The sequence below is a fragment of the Sus scrofa genome, chromosome 4 (assembly GCF_054392235.1).
Source record: "Sus scrofa isolate SSC_HxYL_T2T_F1_AM1 chromosome 4, Sscrofa_HxYL_maternal_Yorkshire_Landrace_v2.0, whole genome shotgun sequence".
Taxonomy (NCBI): Eukaryota; Metazoa; Chordata; class Mammalia; order Artiodactyla; family Suidae; genus Sus; species Sus scrofa.
In genome coordinates, this window is record NC_139386.1 from 132392101 (window position 1) to 132412038 (window position 19938).

Genomic DNA, 19938 nt, shown 5'->3' on the forward strand with positions numbered 1-19938 from the left:
ACAGCAACGCGGGATCCTTAACCCACTGAGCGAAGCCGGGGATGGAACGCGCATCCTTGAGGTTCCTAGTTGGGTCTGTTCCCACTGAGCCACAGCGGGAACTCCTTTCTACTTTGCTCTTGTGAGAGTTTTGCTTTTGGAGAAGGAAATAATTAGACACATGACATAAAGGTTCCTGATTTTTACCAAGAGAAAAACCAGTTCCCGCAGCTCTACTAAAGACGTCTTAAATGGATGCGCAAATCCTGTTTAAAGGGTGCCAGGCTCTTACCTGCCCAGGGCGCCCACCTGTCTGGTCAGGCCCTGGGCCTGGCACGGGGGTTTCTCAGGGCATGTCATTCCAGAGGAAGTCACTGAGATTAAGTGAGAGCCACTGAATTCTCAGGATCTGACCTCAGGGCTGCGTTTGACAAAGGCAGGGCAAGGAGAAGCAATAACGGGCAGGGAGAGGCCCGAGCTGTGTTTGATTTATTCTCATCTCAGCGGCAGAGGGAGGCAGAGAGTAAAACATGAGCCTTCCAGGGACAGACAGCAGGCCTGTGTCAAAAGGCACACACAGCTTAAGGTATCTGTTCTAAGAAATGAGTTGAAAAGCTTCTCAGCAGCACCCAGGCAGCTCTCCAGAGTCACTGGTATTTAGGAGCAAGGCCCTAGAACTGTCTAGACCGTGACGACACACACAGCGGGAAGAGAGATTTGTATTTTCAAAGAGGACGACGCATGTCAAAAAATGACTTTTTTCTGAGCCTTCTTTGGCCTGTAGACACACATGCTTCTATAAATACGGGCTGAGTTCAAGGTCTTGCCTGGCGCCAGTGGATAAGCCGCTTCCTCTGCACCTCCGAGATGCGAGGCCCAGAGAAAGCAAAGGAGAATCCTGACACTAGGCAGCAACGCAAATGTGAGCTGCTGCTCCAGAGACTCAAATCGTGGCCTCTCCGGGCGCAGCCGGGCTCAGCATCGCAGGTTTGAAAAGTGAGTTTGCAAGGCGGGGTGGGGTGCTGAGCTCCCGGGGCAGGTCCGAGCCCTGGGGGCTGTTAGCACCTTACAGTTATGTCTCTAATCAGGCACTGGCTTCAGTCAAACCCCGACACCTTCCTTCCCCAAGGCCCTCAGAGGTGTGGGAAGGCCCTGCCTGAAGTCCCCCGTTTCCAGGGAAAAATACAGCCGGGCTCTCCAGTCCCCTTAGTAATCTGGTTCGGTCTACACTGAGTTCTGTCCTCCAGCAGAGAAAAATTCTCAGCAACTGCTTTCTAACGTGTTCCTGAAACGTGGGTGTGTGTGTGTGTCTCTCTCTCTCTCTCTGAGGGAGAACATTTTCTATCCCAAAGTCCAAACTAGTCTGTGCCTGGTTTCCTTGATAATTCAATTTTTTTTTTTCTCCCTGGACTCAATCTTCTCAAAATTTCCTGTCTTGCAGTGTTTTCCTTTTTATTTATCTAGTTAGGGCTACACTGACAATAAATGGAGAGATGGGAGCCAAAGAGAAGAGAGGCAGAGAGATGGGTTGGTTTGAGAACACGGGTCCCCGGGGATGAAGCCCCTGGAAAGTAGGGAGTGACAGGTGCCACCCCCCACTCCCCACTGTGTGGGCTGGGATCAATCCAGCAGCTTTCAGGGCACATTTCGACACCTCCTCCTGCTGTCAGGAGACTCGCAGGCACATCTGCAATCAGGCATTTGGTGGATAAGACACCGCTACACCTGCCCGGGAACTCCTTTCCCAGTGGAGGAAGGGACTTCCTGTTGGGACTGGGACACTGGTAAGTGCAAACGGCTGAAATTAGTGCAGTCAACGTCTCCCGACACCCGCTCTGTTTTTATTTGTCATTTATTATATAAATCGAATTTTTTTTTTTACACAAAAGTTATTTTAAAAACAAAGTTTACCCAAAACTACTGAATCTCAGCAGAGGGATTTACCACCAAATGGTGGATTTACATGGTAAACCTGAGGCCCCAAGCATTCAATGCACAACCGAATCGTACATTTTCCAATAATTCATTCACCAGAGGCCAAAATCGATTACGTACCTGTTTCAAAATATGTGATAAAGACAAAATAACCAACGCCAGCCTCCACTGTGAAGCGGACAAGAGAAAACGTCTCTCCTCAGGATTGGCCCATTATTTTGCTGAGAGTGAAACAGTCAAGAGTTCTAAAAATATTTAAGCATAAATATTTAGGTTTCTATACAACACATATATGCACAAACACATCCGTCCTAATTCCATGCCCCTTTGTGTTATTTAAATTGCACCATCTCTGTTAGAGATCACATATGACACGTAGGAGGCATTCCTAATCGTTCTCGGCAGCAGTGTCTTACACACAAGCCAAATGCAAAACTTAAATAGTCATTAAATTCAACCAGAAGCCAGCTCAACGCAGTACTTTGGCTCATATATATATATATACATGTATATACTGTGTTGATGCCTTAGAGTTGATGAAATTGTTCATATAACAAGGGCTGAAGAGGATGTAAGCCATTCCCAAGGGTACTTAGCAGATAGTTCCCAGTGGGTGTAGAAGTGACGGACCAGAAACAGGAAGAAACCCAGTAAATAGGACTGCAGCTATTTTCTTTTTTCAGCTTTCACATCCAGCTGAAGAGAAGAAATGATTCTATCCAGGGCATTCTGCAACAGTTATTAGTTTAGGCCATTTCGTGTATATAATGTCTTCATAATTCAAACCAGGATGCTAAGTAACTCCTCCCTCTCCCGCCAGACTTCCGCCTGTTTCCGGAAAGAAAGAAAGACAGATTCTGATGCGTCGGACAGTTCCTGAAAACCCAGTGGGTTTGCAGTTATTTTCCCATGCTGTTGGCAGGGGTGAGGCATCCCTGGGTCAGCTTTAAATTCTGCAGAGATGGGTCAAGGGGAACGGCTCGATCAGGCAGAATTACAGGCGCTGGCTTCCTCCCGAGCAAGTGCACGCTTGGTGTGTGCCGCTCGTTCTCTCCACAGATGCATCCCGTTCCTATTCGCATTTAAGGAGGTGGGTGTGTGGAGAGAGAAAACAAACCACCTTATGTGGATGGGACCATGCAAGAGAAAGTCAAGATGGATAGAGCATTTCATTGAACTTACGAGGAAATAAGGCTATTGATTCACAGAGGAATTGTTTGATTCTTTTAATGGTTTCTGAACGCATCCCTATTATGTGGTATTTCAATTAAACATATAAAATTTGAATCATGAGACACCTGGAGAACAGAAACAAAGACGTTCACTCACAAACAATAACGGTACACAAATAACTGACGGCAGCTCACCACGGCGCACAAGCTGGAGCTCTGCCACAGCGCTGAGATCCTGAGGCTCTCTACATACCCTGTTTAACACCAACGTCTGCTCGGTGACAGTGACACGCAGTGACGTCCAGGGGAAAACTGAAGACTGGGGATGAAGGATGAGAACAACATACATGCCACACAGACACGTCCTGCTGTGGGGTAGGGAACAACACGACACCTTGCCAGGGATGCTCAAAACAGCTTGGGTTTGCTGACCAAAGCAGAGAATTTCGTTTTCTGGAACAGAATACTCCCTGAATACAAGTAAGGAATAAAAACAGAGTGAATGTCCTAGCCTTAACCTGACCACCTCTTGTACCTTTGGAAAAATATGAAACACATCCAAAACTAGTAAATTACATTTTGCATGCACAGGTGTGTGTGTGTGTGTGTGTGTCTGCAAGGTCATCTTTGTGTATCTGCAGGTGTGTGTATATAAATAAAATGAATTGATGCTAGCATAAGCCTTCAACTTTGTTCTGAATAACATCCATATTAATTTTTGGCAATTGCACCACACACTCTCAGAAATCAAGTGCCAACTCCAGTCTCAAAATTATAACCGAACACACTTTATTTTCTTCATTTAAAATTATCTTCCAAAATGAGGATCTCTGACAGTGCAGTAAAGGTGGCATCAAATACCATTTCTGTATGTGAAGCGGGAGTCTCAGAGTTCATGGCATCAGGGCCACATCATTTCAAAAGCTACCTAAACACTGGTGTGTAGGATTGAAATAAAAAAAAAAAAGAAGACTAAAAACTGTGGCATCAAGAATAGCCCAGTTTGCACCAGTAGCCGTACCCTGGTGTTTGGAAAGCAGCTTACAAAACTCATTATTAAGCCTGAGAGTCACTGCCTTCTGGAGATTTAGAAAGGTGATACGGAAGATTTAGCTCGTGACTTTTTCAGGGGAACAGAAGGAGTGACTGGCCAGGAGAGGCTGTAGCTAGTCAGGGGAATGGTAATAAATCTGAAGTTTGTTTTGAAAACGCTGCCGCATTTTTCGTATAAATTATGGGTGGAGTTCTTCATATAAATTATGGCTAATTGTAGGGCCCCAAACATTTAGACATATCTCCATTGTCAGTAATCATGGTCCAAACAGAAGATAATTCGAATCCATCTCTGGAACTGGTACACACAATTCTACTGTGAAACAAAGAGGTGAGACCTGACAATGACCGTGAACGTACATGAAAAAAGGTGAAAATAATAACAACCAAAAAACCCCCTAGAAATAGTGAGAGTCTATTTTCTGGAGTCCTAGAAGAAAGTCTCATTAGTTTTGCCTGCGTCCCTGAGAGCTTGAATGTTCTGACTAAAGGCAAGTTTTGGTAAGGATGTGCATTTGTACGCTCTTCCTTCTCATCCAGAATAAACCATAACGTTTTAGGCAGCTTTTGGTGTCTTGTATTTTTTGTTATAGCTGTTACTCAAATTTCACTCACTGTGAACAAGTCTTTTCTCTGAAAGTCAGTCCTGGGGTGTGTGGCAGCGGGGGAAGCAACATCTGCCATAATTTAAAGACTCACTTTCCTCTTTCTGGGAGGAACAAAGCAAGAAAACACATACCAAACATCACAAGTGCACGTTTATAGTCCTCTCTCCCCAGAGTGTTTTCCAGTTGTCCAGGTGCAGTTAATAGATTACGTCCTATTTACATTCAAAGCAAGGTGACATCGACAATGCGCGACCTGCTGGAGAAACACACATTGAAAATGTACATTTCCCCCCAAATCGCCGGTTGATTTTACTCATTAAACAATATGCATGATAATAAAGGGCCAAACACAAAGCTCTTTATATATAATATATATAAGAGCAAACTGTATTCCAGGAAAGTTAGACAAAGGCAGGAGATGAATTTCAGCGAACTAGATCTATTTCCTCGGGAGCTTTGAGAACTCATCTGAAATCCTGGATAGAGGCTGAGTGTTTTCCATTATAATCGTATCTGGAGATCATGCAGGTGGAGACGTATTTTGCTGATTAACTCTTATTTAATGTCTACAAAGTGTCTGAAAATCACGTTTAAAGATCCAAACCTGTACCTCCCCCCTCCATCACAGTTCTGGAAGAATGGGAGCCGTAGCACAGCAACTAGGGAAGAGAGAGGTAGCTGAAGTGGCCGTCTTCTTAGAAGGAACCCCCCCAAATATCTTAGGGCATGAAACACAAGGCTTTTGTTGTTCCAGATGAATCCGTTGGAGAGTACACAACATTCTGGAGCAGAACGCACACAAACAGGAGAATTGTAAGCAGCCTGAACCACGTATATTAACAGTAAGCTCTTAAAGAAAAGCATGTACCTTTTACAAAAATGATTCTCATGGATTTTGAATCCAAGGTGATACGAAAGAAACAATTTATAGGCTTTACAATTAATAATATAAAATTAGTAGCAAATAAAAAAGGCTTCCATGATCCACAAGAAGACATTAATTTTTTTTTTAGGATGCCCTGAGGGTGGCATGTCCTAGGTCCCTGCTTCTGTTCCAGGCAAAGGCCAAAGGCGGGCACTTGCTCAGGGGTCATCACTGTCGTTAAGGGAGAATCAGATGCAGGACGATTCGAGCAAACTGGGACGGGAAGGAAAAATCAAGCCAAGTGGGAATTCTGCCGAGCCCACTGCACCCTGCCCGCAAATGTTTAAGAGGTCAATCAAGGACAGCGCTGAGGGTCCCCCATTTATATGGATGCGTGTATGGGCCACACGACAAACATCAGAACAGGAAATCAGTTAAAACAAGTGTGCAAATAAGTCACGGGGACCGAGGGAGGGAGAGGACTAGCTGATCCTCGAGGTAAAACTGCCACGTGGAGATTCCGTCATTTCAGATTCTGATCTACCCTCCCCCGTACCTCCTCCGTCTCCAGGCGCTAAAGGTCGACCAGTCACAAAACTTCAGGTCAGTGTTAATACTTTTCACCTGCTTCATTTAGGGACAGTGAGTTGCTTTCATAAGACATTTGGTTAGATTTAGTCATCGCCCACGGTTCAGCTTTGTCACTTGGGAAGAGTCGGTTCTCATCGAGAGCCCTGTACTGGGAACAACTGTTTTCTCTTGAGGTCAGCATTTATCTAAGCCCGTCTGCAAACGTTCTGTGACGGGGGGAGGAAGCGTGTTGAGCAAATTCTCCTCGACAATGAGACAGCTCCGTTTTAGGGACTGACACCCTTCCAGTTCAGGGGGCAGTGTTTCCAGGTAATTGCCAATGAGCTCCAGATGAGTCAGGTTCGACAGCTCGCCCACGTGAGGGGACAGACTCATCAGGCTATTTTTCCCCAAAAGTAAACACTGCAGCTTTTTGCACTGAAACAGCCCATCTGGTAGCATCTCAATCTGGAAAGGGAAAAAGAGAAGCCAGTAAAACTGGGTTTTTGATGGCCTGTCATTACACATTTATTTATTTAGACCCCTCTCTTTCCCCCTCTACAGGCGTGCATACAACCGTGATGATGAAGTAGATGGAAGAGATTAAGGGGTCCACGCTCGAGGCCACCGTGAGCTTCTACACCCCTGCTCCATATGGATGGGCCACAGATGTGGCACTAAGCATGCGAGCAAGCAATTCTCAATTCTCAAAGAAAACCCACCCGGTTCCATACGCATTGTCCCTAAGATTAAAAAACAAACCAGGAACTCTGGAGAAACATAATTATTCTTAAGTCCGAGATCAGAAATCAGCTGATGTCGAGTCCTCATAAAGAGTTTACTGTGTGAGGCAAGGAGTTACACCCTCAAAAATATCCTGGCCACAGACCCAAGGCTGTTTCTTACGGCTTTACAGTATAGACTGAAAACTTTATTCTGTTAAAAAAAAAAAAAATGACAGAAGCAGAGACAAGAAGATCCGATCCTATGTACATGTCATTCTGCTTTCCATACACACTCAGGAGTGTCCACTCTTCTTCTTGCTCTCAGAGTTTCAATTAAATCATACGACACAGAGAAATCATTTAAATCAGGATAAACAGCCTGCCATGGGTCAACCCCTAGAGCCGCTCCACTGCTCTCTGCATCCCTATCTGGTGGGAAGGCTGCATGTGAGTTTCCAAGGGAGCCAGTGTGTGTGGCTATGAAACAGGGTTTTCTGGTGAAAGACACGCAGTGAAGGGGTGCAGCCCTCCACGCCCTCCGCCCCCATCCTGCCACGGACGGGCGAGTCTGTGCCAGGCGGAGCCAGACAGCACACACCCCATCCTATGAGGCTCCACTTGTTTATACTGGCCAGAGACCCGGCATCTTTGCAAAACGCCTAGGAAACAATGCAGGCTCTTTGGTTTCAGAAGAGGCTTCGCTAAGAAAAGGATTCAAAGAGGAGCACCAGAGCTCAACCTGCTCCTCTGATGGGTTAGTGTAGCCCATGGGCCAGCAGCTCTCTGCTGGAACTTCCAGGGCCGTCTAGAATAACCTCCCGACAAGACCAATCCCTCGACGGTGTAAAAATATGGTCAAACTGCATTCAAAAATGCTCCTTCTGTCGGAAACGCCCCTTTCCTCCACCACCCGCATCCACACTCAGTCCTGGATACCCTTGAAAAACCCTAACCCTAACCCGGGATGGTTCTTGAAAATACGTCTAATGAAAATAAATGCAATGATCACTGCTGCTGAGACCGACCTGCAGTAGAGCTCATGGTTCTACACCCAAACGCCAGGCCAGAGCAAAGGAGAAGAGCCTCCCCTTTCCTTCGTTCCTTCTTAAGAAGGCAGCCGCGAAACGATACAGGCGGTGATTTCAGGACAGAGGGACGCGGCAGGGAGATGAGAGGCAGAAGACCTGTCAGGCCCTCTGACCAGGGACCCCTGCGGCTCAGAAGGAGGGACCCAGCAGAGGGAGTCACAGCAGAGGGAGCCCACAGTCCTGTGCGAAGCGCTCAGGGCTGAGAGCGCCTGACGGTGCAAAAGCAATGACTTAGGCAAAGGAGCTGAAAGGAGGGCAGCGTGGCTCCCTGCATTCAGTGCATGCCTGCTGAGAGCCTCGTTTTGTTCCAGGTTCCCAGGGAGGGCAGGGGGATAAAGTGCTGAAAAAGACGGGGCCGGCGGGGGGCGGGGGGTGGTGGGGGGTGGTCTGTCTTTAAGACCCAGGCGGGGACGCCTGTCAACGTTGGCACTGCTGGCCTTTCGGGTGGGATGATCCTTTTTGTGGAGGTGCCCTGTTGGTTGTTGGATGTTTAGCTGCCTCCCTGGGTTCTGCCCGCTGGATGCCAGCGCCATGCCCTTCCCTAGCAGTGACAACCCAAAATGCCTCCAGACAAGGTTTTCTGGGGGTGGCGAAAGGACCCCCATTTGAGGGGCCCACGTCTAGCAGGGGAGAGAGAGAGTCAGCAATTAGAGAAATCATTAGCCTGCAATGAGAGCTGCCTGCCCGGGGCTGCCCAGGGAGGCCCAAGCTTCGAGACCCCAGCAGGGACCTTGCCGGACCGCACTGACCTCCTCCTGGGGGGTCTCCTCAGCCACTGGCCTCCCTCTCCGTCTGTCTGGCTGTCAGCACGACCGTGTCTCACACATCTTCTTTCAAATCTCTGATTTTAGCGACTTCCCAGCCCCCAGTACAGGAGGGCTTTCACCAGGGGGAGGGAGGAGCCTCTGGGGTCGGCCCTCGGGGCTGCTGTTGGGCAAATGAGCCAAAGGCTGCCGTTGGCAGCTCGCCTCCTGAGCACCAAGGGCTGGTCAGGATCAGCATCCAGGACCTGGGCTCACCTACTGAATTCGATTTGGCTAAAGGAGGCTGGGCAGCTGTGTTCGAGACGCGAGACTTCCCTTCCATCAGCAGTTTTGTCCTGAAAAATCTACTTCCACGTCTTGCCTGAGCCAATAAAAATGTTTAAAAGGGTTAGATAACATTTACGTACACGGAACTCATTCAGCATGCTCTTCTTTAGACTGTATAATACATGAGCCAGAAAGGAAAGAATTTCTCCAGGGGACCACTGATTTCTTCTCAAAAATCAAGAGCAGTCTTTACAGACCATCAGATGATACTCTTTATACACAGAATGGTTTCCGAGAATAAACTATGTTATATACATGTAATAAACTACACAATAAACGGAAAAATACTAAAAGTTACATTATCGCTCTATGTCCTCGAATTTCCTGGCAACCCAGGTATCTTCAATGACCTGTCCTGAAGCTGCCAGAACATCCGAAGAAAAATGGTCCTTGTCCCATCTCCACGGCTGACCTTGCTAATTACATGCTCCTCCGCTTCCCAGAGGCTGGAAGCTCGGGTCACGATTCTTCTCAAGGTCAGATCTCCTACTCCTCTGGCCATTGACACACGCTATCGGGGAACCTGCCAACCGAACCCCTAAAATCCAGTCATGTCAAGAAACAAAGCCGAGCGTTTCCATATCTAAGCGGCAACGTCAAAACCAACAAGGAGCACTGCCACAGAATTATCTTCCGAAGGAATCTCTCCATTGCTCACCTTCAGACTAAAGTCTTTGAGTTAATTTTAAAAATGCATTAAATGAAGAAATGGAGGAATGAGAAGAGCTACGTGTCCATCGGAGTGGTTTTTACGATTTGAGGGAAGCTATGAATCCCCCGCCCTCTGCCGTGCTTCTCCATGGCTTTCAGCACCATCCAATCCCACTACCCTAGGGCACTGGTAGAACTGGGCACCTCCTGCCCTCCCATCACCCGCCCGTGCACGGCTTCCCACGTAGCATCCCTGGGACTGGTGTATCCGAGATGTAGGACAAAGAGCCCTAGAGCAGGAGCTGCAACCTGGGTTCTATCCCACAGCGATGGGAAGGTCAGACCTCGGGAAAACTGCTCAGAGCCTCGGTTTCAGTATCAGTACAATGAGGGCAGTGGAATACAGCAGAGAGTGGGAAAGCTTTCCTTAGCGGACTAGTAAATATTTTAGATTCTCTTTAGCAGGATATTAAATAGTTTAGGTGTTGCAGGCCAGCTGGAAAAACTGAAAATATTACGTAGAACAAGAGAGTAGAAATCCATATATTTCTAAGTGATAAAATTTTAAATATAACAATTCAGTACTTTTTTTTTTTTTTTGAATACAGGCCAATGAATGAGAGCAAAGGAATTTATCCATGGACATAAAAATTTGAATTTCATAACAGTTTTCATAGATGAGGAAATATTGTAATTCTTTTGATTTTGTCCCCCAACCACATAAAAGTTTAAGGTTATTCTTAGGTCAGACTGTGGGTGGGTTTGGCTCTCAGGCTGCAGTTTGCTGACCTCAGGACCAAAGGGCCCGTACTGTTCCTTTCAGATTGGCGTCTTTGATTTGTTTTTAATCTGTATTCCAACCTCTAAATTGTAACTGATTAAACCTTTCCACGGGGTCTTGTTCCCTGACTCTCCTCTCCTATCCCTTGTGGATGACACAACCAGAGTTTGAAGGCACCAGTTCAGGCTAACTAGCACTTTGATGCCCAAGTGTCAGCCCAGCTGACATTCCAATGCCCCAGACTTGAACCAGACGGGCAGGCTCCAAGGCACCCTCCATCCCGACCCACCTCCTCAGGCTCTCAACTCTGACTACACCGGGCACGCCTGCTGCAGTCCTCAGGGCGGGACCTCTGTCCGTTCACATTTCCCCAGAATTCTCAGGAACACCCCCCACCCCCGTGAAAAAGGATGTCTTGCTCAAACTCCACCTCCCTTCAGAGCACAATGCACGCGCCTGTGCTGAAGGCTCTGAGGAATAATAATACGACATGAGCAGCAATGATGCGATACAAATGGTTACTGTTTTGAGTGGTAAGACCTCTGACTACTGTGTGGAGGAAACCCTGGGGTGCCCTCTTGGTGAAGTTCCATTATTTGGTAAGGGGCTGCCCAACATCTTCCATGTCTAGAGAATTCCCTGCCTTATCTCGGTGGGAAGCAGAGCCCACCTCCCACTAGAGGAATGGGCAATACCAGCTTCTCGGGTTCCCAGATCCCCTAGAGCTGGAGTGGGGACATTCGTAAGCTCTGTTAGGGGCTCAGATGGGGGGCCTCATGTCACAACGATGCCGACAGCATGAAGAACCCATGTGGTGGGAGAGGCAGGGCTGGCAGGAGCAGCAGCAGCACTGTTTTGAGGGCAGCGCTGTGCCCAGGGCTGGTACAGTCAGTGTCGGGGTGTCCCTTCTTTCTACCTCTGAGCTGTGATTGTGGCTGTGTTGCTGTTGTTTTTCTTTGCCGTCTAACTTTGTGCTCCATGGTTTTCCAAGCTTGATTCTGCAGCCTTTACCATGACAATATGATATGCAAGATAGCCTTTCAATAAATGTCTTTTCTGCTTAATCCCAGCATTGGCACTTGTCGCCTCCATATATGAGCCTGACACACTGCCCAGGTCTTTAAAAAAGAAGTCTTTAAAAATTCTCCTTTCAAGAATCTTGTCCAACCTCCATTCCAAATGGAGGATAGATACATATCTAAATATTTATGCAGCAAATTTGATGTCTAAATTCTCCAAATTAAAAAAAAAAAATCAGGCTCCTTTTTTTTGGCCACAGTGGACAGCAGCTGGATGTGGGATCTCTGTTCCCAGACCACAGCCTGGTCCTGGGCCACAGCAGTGAAAGTGCTGAGTCCTAACCACTAGACCACCAGGGAACTCCCTGTTTTCTCATTTTTATAAATATTTGGGTCTACTTCCAAGAATCTTGGGACCCTTAAGGTTTCTAGAAGGAACCTTGAAATTAGTTAAATCCATACATGAAACATGACTCCTCAGCTCCCGTTAACCATGTGCTCCTAACGAGTGGCTGGCAGTTTTTATCTGGACAGTTTTATTACGAAGAAAATCACGTCTCCCTTCTCAATCATTCATTCAGTCTCTGGATAGCTTTTTCGGGAAAGATGAGCAATTTTCTGCTTGTGCGAGCTCCAACACAGCGTCTCCCAAGAAGCCTTCTTTTCCAGATATTTGAGGATGGATACCATGGACTATTCTCTCTCCCTTCCACCTCGCTCCTTCCCACCACGAGGCTACCCTGTTCCAGCAGAGAGAAGCTTTCATTCCTCTGGTCACTGTCTTCCGAGCCAGCCCTAGTTGCTCCCGGTCCCCAGCAGGCACATCTCTCCCCCCAGCGAGGAGGGAGCCTCCCCCACGCCAGGGTTCATGGTCATCGTTAGGCCCTGAGGGTGCACCACGCCTGCTGGCTCCCACGCCTCCGAGACAACACAGCCAGACATCACGGCACTTTGGCCGTGAACCGTCTTCCGCGTGAGGCTGTTCCTGCTCTACCCCTACCCGCCCTTGTTCAAGGGAGACCACGTCTGATCCAACCCCTAGCCTCTCTTTCAGCCCCAATCCACAGGTCCATGAACTTGGTGTCCGAAGTACCCATGACATAACAGTGTCACTCCTTTAAAAAACCATCAAGCTGCTTAGTAATACATTTAGAGAACTCACGGCCCGCTGACAATTTAATCAGCGGCGACGTTCAAAAATTCATGGAGGGCGTTAACTTACAACAACTTGGTGAAACGGGTGCCTTTCAAAATAATTGTTTATGTTTTTTAGTACAGGTTTAACAAGGGAAAAGTGTAACCAAAACGCTACTGTTAATCAACTGCATCATTAAACGGCAGTAAGGACACATCTCTAGACGGGTAGTTGTCAGAGGAGGATCGCTAGAGCAGCAGCATCAGCTCCAGCTGAGGTTTTCAGAAATGCAAACTCTTGGATTTTACACCAGACCTACTTACTGAATTAGACCCGCTGGCTGCAGACGGGGGCACAGAAATCTGAGTTTTAACAAGCCCTTCAGGTAATTCTGATGTACTCTGGGAATCTAGATCAATCTTAAAGCTTTGAGTTTTAAAACCTCATAATCCTTTTAAGACCTGAAGTTTGTTTGTTTGTTTTTTTTTTTAAATCTTATCATGGGTTCTACCCTTTACAAGTGAGTGAAGGCATAGCATTCTAAAAGTCAGCATGGATTTTGTTCTCCTTCTCCAGCTCTCTGGTATTTTCCCAACAATCCACGGTTTCTGAAAATACCATCTGGTGATTAGTATGTTTATTAGCCAACGCCATGCTCCGTCAGAGCTGTACTTAGCATGACATGTGAATTGCAAAAAGTCTAAGAGCGAATACCTTTTAGGGTAGGGCCGAGGAAAACCGGTCCCATTTTTACCAGAGGAGGGTCACTCTCCTCTCTTGGCAGACTGATTTCTGACAGGTTTTTTTTCCCTTGTTTCCACCCTTTCAGCCAGCGTGACTTTTTCCTTTTTTTTTTTTTTTTTTTTTTTTTTTATCTTTTTTCCTCCTTCACATTTTAACCTAGGAAACTACTCATTTATTTTGTTTTTTCTTGCTTCAGCAAAGTCCAGTTTTCCTTAGCTAAGCTTTACTGTCAGCAAATTACGGTTCATTTTTAAATGCTGGAAAACGCTAAGAAGCCCTAGTGTTGCATGATAGAGCCAGACCTTTCATTTCAAATTGTCTTTCTAGACACGCGTGGAGATTTCAAGTCTTTCGTACTGCATCGCAAAAAAAGGATTTATGAATAATTCATGACGGCGGTATTTTTAACAAAACGTTCTCCCATGACAGATTTGGAAAGCTGAAACGTTTTATGAAACTTTCTAAAAACTTAAGACTTTTCCAAAAGGAAAGTAAGCCTTGCCATCACTAATTAATTCGTTTAAAATACTTCAACTGGAATGTTTATGTAAAAACCCAACCAGGAGAATAAAAGAATGTTTGTTGAGCAACTACTACGTGCCAGGAATTGTGCCCCATGTTTATATATTTTTTTTTTTCACCAAATCTCACGACAACTTGTGAGTTAGATGAAAAACTAATGCTCAGCGTTTTGACCCTCGGTCCGTGGTCACATGTCTAATAAGTGGTAGTCAGGCCAAGCTCAGGTTATTAGTATGACCTAAAGTCCGTTATCTTTGCCTACATCACACCCTGTCTAAGAGCAGATAGATGCTCGGCGAGAGACCAAGTAAAGGGAGCTACTTACGTTGTTGTTGGTCACAGCAAAGTACTGCAAATTGCTCAGATACTGGATTTCTTCCGGGATGAAGGTCAGGTGGTTATAGCTTAGATCCAGATAGTGCAGTTTGGTGCACAGGAAAAGCTGCAGGGGCAAGTTCTCAATGTTATTATGGTCCAGGGAGAGCTGCTCTAGATTCGCTAATGCCCCAATCTGGGCAGGAATATAAGCGATGTTATTGTGCCACAACTTTAAGCAGGAAAGGTTCTGGAGGTGCTGAAAGCTGATGATCTCTTCCACGGTCTTCAGGTTGTTTTCTTTGAGGTCTAACTCATGCAGATTGTTCAGGCTGAAAATGGAGTGTGGAATGCGTTCCAGATCGCAGCTGATCAGCTCCAGGCTTTTCAGGTTGACCATCTTTTTCAAGTTGTTCAGCATGACCAGTTTGCTGCCCTCGTTGTCAAGGGACAGCTTCTGCAGCGAAGGCAGCAGGTCTGTGATGACCTGCGGGATCCGGGAGAGGCTGCTCTTCAAGTGCAGGGTCCTCAGGTTTTTCAGGTCCTGAAAGCCCTCCACCTGCACGGTGCTCACCTGCTCAGGGAGAACACAGCCCGACAGGTACAGCTCCCTGAGGTTCCGCAGGTGAAACACCCAGCGCGGAATCTTCCCCATCTCGGTAAATTTCAGGCGGAGGATTTTTAAATTCTCCTCCAGAAAGGCCAGGGCGGGGTGGTCGACCATCAGGGAGGAGTGGTACACGTGCAGCTCCTTGAGGTTGACCAGCTGCGAGACGGCGGGGGGCAGCTTGACCTCGGGGATCAGCTCCAGGCTCAGCACTTCGATTTCCGTCAGCTCGAAGACGTTGTCTGGAAGCCCGCTGAGCATGAACAGATGCAGCTCTACCTTGTCCTGGGAGTTCTTCACCAGCTTGCTTTTCAGTTTCTCCACCGTCCATTCGTTGTTGAGGTTGATCTGTTTCAGTTTGTTCTCGCTGACCTCGGACAGGAAGATGGAGAAGCGTTTGGCGTAAAGAGGGTCGTACTGGTCGGCCAGGTGCAGGATGAAGGCGAAGTCGTTCTTCACGTCGGGGATGTCGCTGTAGTTGCTCTGCTCGCGCAGCGCCTCAAAGGAGTACTGCTTCAGGGAGCTCCGCAGCATCCACCACAGGCTGTAGGAGGAGGTGAGCCCGTACAGGAGGACCAAGACGACGTAGAAGGAAGCCAGGACCTTGAAGATCTCCGCCAGGGAGTAGACGCACTGGTAGCGCTTGTACCCCGTGAAAGCCTGCACGTCCACGGAACAGTCGATTTCCAGGCTGATGTAGGTCAAAAAGTAGGGCACGTACGTTACGATGAGCACAAAGAGAATGACCTTGACGATGATCTGCTTCAAGTACACCCTGTAAATGACGTCCTTCTGCTCCACGTGCAGCCGGAACCTTTTGACCTTCTCGAAGATGGCTTTGGCCTGTTCGCCCTCCTTCTTGTCCAGGACGCTGGAAGTCGGGCTCTCGAGGCCGGCCGCCTCCAGGCCGGGCTGCGGGTAGGGCAGGGGCTGCTTGGTGCAGTCCGCGTCCGCCGAACACGCCGAGGACGCCAGCAGGACCTTGGACTTGGAGAGCGCCGGGGGCCTCCCCGACTGCTCGGCCACCGTCTCGGACAGGGCGCGGGTGGTCCACGGGGAGTCGAAGCACTTGTGGAGGATGGCCACGAAGTGCTCGAGCCTGGAGCTGGTACTGGGGTAGTGCAGCCAGAAGTTGCTGCAGGCGGCGAAGATGAGCGTGTGCAGGAGCACCAGGTAGGGGAAGAACTTGGCGAACCAGTGGAGCTGCTTCTCGTAGCAGACGGCGTCGATGTACGAGTACTGCTGGCGGTGGAGGTCGTTCTGGATCCTCAGGGGCAGCGGGAGCGGCAGCGGCGGCCCGGGAGCGGAGGAGGACGCGTTCACGCTGGCTTTCAGGACGTCCCAAGGCCCGGCGCAGGGGCGGTCCAACTCCACCTTACACGGAAGACAGCACAGGACCCGGCTCTGCGTGAGCTGCAGGGCTCCGGCCAGCACGGCCACCAGCAGCATGATCAGGGTGATGTAATACCAGAAGACGTCCCACCACGGCTTGAGGATGTGGTAAGACGACTGCGCGTCGGCCAAGCACTTCAGCTCCGTTAGTGTAATCATGACTTGCCCTTGGAGGAGGACGCGGGAACTGCAGGAGGAAAAGAAAGGCCGCTGAGGCAGGGACCCAAACAAGCTTCACGGCTGGCTAAGGCTGGGCCTCTCCAGCCAGGGTTTGGCTCCGGGGCCAAAACCCTGGGAGGCGGGGCCGAGGATGCAACGCTCTCCGAGGCTTTTGGGTTTCTTTCCAACCCTTGGGCGGGATCCCGCCTGGGCACCATGAAGCCCCTGAGAGGAGAGACCCCCTGCAAGAGAGCCAGGCTGGATCTGTGCAGGTCTTGGGGGCAGGATGGAAGGCGACCGTGCAGTTTTTTTCCCTGCATCTCCACTCCATGCTAAGCTACGCACAAGCAGAAGCTGAGTTTTCTGCAGTTAACATTCGGAATCCTCGTTCTTAAGCTACTCATTTCTAACAAGCCCATGTTGCACTTTCCAAACAGCCTGGAGAAGCTCTTTCTCACATTCTACTCCCATGTCCGAAGCATCAGTTCCCGTTAAGAGTGGTGTTTCCATCACTCAAACGGACTTCCTTTGAGCAAACACTGCTTTCTAAAATGACCCCTCAGGCTTAGCGGGATCTACCAAGTCTATGCTCAGAACAAACTGCGATTTAACACATCATCTCCTTCCTCCTCGAGCTCTTGCTTTGTAACTTAAGTTCACATCCAACTCTGAATATTTACACCTTGACACACAACGGTGACGGCTTACAACTGGATGGGAAGAACGCCCCACCTAGCACACTCTACTCTGGAGCCTCCCTCTCGATTCAGTGTTTGGATGGCAAAAAAACAAAGATAAAAGAGGACGGGCGTATGCTGTTGTTACATTATCTTTGTGTTCAGAAAAACAAGGTGGATTTTGCACTTTCATGTGGAAAAGTATTCAGACACTGCTCCTTACAAATGATTTATGTAGTGCTCCGCCCTAAATACATCAGTTCTTTCAAAAATTGCTAACTAGTAAAGCCCAGACTACCTGCAAGATGACACTAAGACAGATACAAGGAAATATTTAGACCTAGCAACAATTCTCTTAAAAAAATAAAAATCACAGTAGCACGGTCATCTTTTGCTGGTGGTCCAGCTCCAACTTTTGTCCAGGAGCTTCTCTTGTACTTTTTTCAGTGGGAAGTCACCATCTTTCCTGGGTCTGAGTTTCCCTCTCTAGAGAGGGAGTACCCCCATGAAAAATGGGTTTTGCCCTCATGAGTCCTCCTTTGAGGGACTGGCATCCTTCCTTGAACCCTAGAATCCCATTACAGAGATCCTGGTACCTGCAAATAAGTGTCTTCTTTTTGCTGGTCAGCCCTGCCACCTTCCTGGCCCTCTGACCCCGAACCCCATGCCCTCATCTGCTCCTGCCCTGGCTGGGGCTGCCCACGATCCTTGATGCTAACCGCTGGCCGGGAGCACCACGTGCCACCTGCATCCTTTCTGAGCGCCATCATACTCTGTGGACTCAACTTCCTCCCGGGACCTACGGCTTGGTTAAACTACTCTCCAGGGCTTCCCTCCCATCCTTGAGTTTCATGGATCTACTTCTAACTCGCAACGCCTCCCCCTCCGCCTCACCCCGGGGCAGTTAATCATAATTGTGTGTCACGACAGGACAAAAACCAAAAATGAGAGGATTACATGAGACTGAAAGTGGAAAGTCCTGGACCGAGACCCCCAATACCATAAACATGATGGGAAGAGGGGATGGCGGGAAACTCGGCTGGAGGAACATGAGAAAATACGTAGCATTGTCTTTTTTCCCCTGTAGGGATTTTAGCTGACATGAACGCATGCTTTATGGTAATCGTGTCACAGCTATTATGTGAAACATAGCTGCATACTGTATTTACGCTAAATATAGCGATAGCATGATTCTAATCTGTGGCCATACTAATCCATGGACCCAGATAAAGAGGCGACAGTCCTTCTGTGCCTGCCTGGTTCCTGGTGGTTCACACCTGGTTACAGACTAAGTGGGCAAATCAAATCACCAGGAGTGACTTGTCTGTGAGCCATTCCCCGCGGAGGAGCCCAGGTGAGAGAGAAGATGACTGGGGAGCCTGAGAATTTATCTTTACATTTTTGCAGGACTAACTCTCAGATTAAAGCGTAGGTGGTTTTGTTCGCGGAGGCAGAACGACGTGGGTGCGTATTTTAGAAAGTGATATTTTGATTTAATTGGTAGCAGAACATGCGCAGAAATCCTTCTGGGAAAGTGTCCAGGGTCTCTCCCTACCGGAGCTGAGCTGACGGAGCCGACCCTCCGACGAGGATGCTGCCAAGGAAAGTCCTGTGAAGGATGAAGAGAGCGAACAAGACTATCTCTGCGGGCGCTGCCAGCTCAGAGGTTATGGCTTTGTCTGTCCTCACGAAGATCCCGAGAGTTAAATTCCTTTAAGACACACACTGTAATCGTGCAAGAATATGCGAACACAAACAGCTCCAACAATGAGGGTATTTGACAGAGTGGATACGTACCCAACACAGAACTTAAGGGATATTCATCCGGCAAAGAACTTAAGTCAGCGTTGGCCAAAACAATATACTTTATATCTTTATACTTACGCTAATGAAAAGAAATGGATCCCATCAGTCGCCTGGGCTTCAGTCGGGAGGCCTACACCTTTTGAAATTCCGTAGACACACCATCTCTGTGATTGTCTTCATCTAGGGGAAAAGCACAGACACCTTGGAACAGCTGTGGTCACTCGAACACACACAATTGGAGATGGAGTCTTTAGAGATGCTCTCCATCCCAAGACAATACACGGCCAATGGATGGTCACAGACTAGTTTACTTTACACACTGGGGGACATTCTGGCAACATTGTATTAGCAAGACTCCACCCCACACACCGGATCACACTCGGCTCCCAAACGCCCTTACTTCATACAGAAGTTTCTACAGAAAGTTAAGACGGTAACCGGTTTTAAAAGGCTGTATCTGCAATACTTAGATGAGCACTGAGCTTCTTCCAAGCAGTCTGGATGGGTTCTCTTTTCCCATTCAGTCCTCACACACAGTTGGTTTTATCTGTGTTCATCAGAGGGTCGAAGCATATCATTTTGGCACCTACCATACATCTATCCAAAATTTATCCTGCCAATTTCATTACATATAGTTACAAGTTAATAACTTTTTAAGACGTAGCTCAGAAATATGGCTGGAATTCTCTGACAGTCCTGATATAATTAACGGTAGCTGCCCTTTATATTAGCTTTTTCTCTTTTGCCATGTAGGTTAATAACAGTCATTCTTAGCATTTGCTTCAAAGAATCATTTGCGATAGTTTAAAGTTCATGTATTCCACACAAAAGTCTCTTAGTTGGGTGAAAACTATACTTTGAGTGCTGATACATCCTCTGAAAGTTTGCTGGGAAGGTACATTTGCCTGGAAGATACAATCCAGTTTGGGTTATTAGGTACTTGAAATTCAGCTCAGAGTACTGACCCCCACTGTATCTAAGGTATGTTTAGCAATATTATTATAACCTTGTCATTTTCAAAGACCAAAAGTCAGCATGTCGGAA

The 19938-nt window shown here is 47.7% G+C and overlaps 2 protein-coding genes across 3 annotated transcripts in view; both read right to left on the minus strand.

Moving 5' to 3' along the window:
- The window catches only part of LRRC8C (leucine rich repeat containing 8 VRAC subunit C), a 123009-nt gene extending 108609 nt beyond the window's left edge, over nt 1-14400 (minus strand). The window contains exon 1 of the mRNA XM_001929205.7: nt 14264-14400. The gene's annotated coding sequence lies outside the window, so the exon portion shown is untranslated. The remainder of the gene's footprint in view (nt 1-14263) is intronic.
- Nucleotides 1816-19070, minus strand: LRRC8B (leucine rich repeat containing 8 VRAC subunit B). Of its 2 annotated transcripts, XR_014844853.1 has the most exons (5): nt 18973-19070; nt 14264-16439; nt 6169-6650; nt 4879-5000; nt 3126-3556 (listed from the first exon to the last, which is right to left on the minus strand). XR_014844853.1 is itself a non-coding variant. In XM_013997404.3 (3 exons), the coding sequence occupies exons 2-3, from the start codon at nt 16409-16411 to the stop codon at nt 6378-6380; spliced, it is 2421 nt and encodes an 806-aa protein (XP_013852858.3). In that variant the 5' UTR covers nt 16412-16439; nt 18973-19070; the 3' UTR covers nt 1816-6377. The 2 variants fall into 2 exon arrangements, 1 of the variants encoding a protein (XP_013852858.3); XM_013997404.3 differs by having other exon boundaries at nt 1816-6650.
- Between the last annotated feature and the right edge of the window lie 868 nt (nt 19071-19938).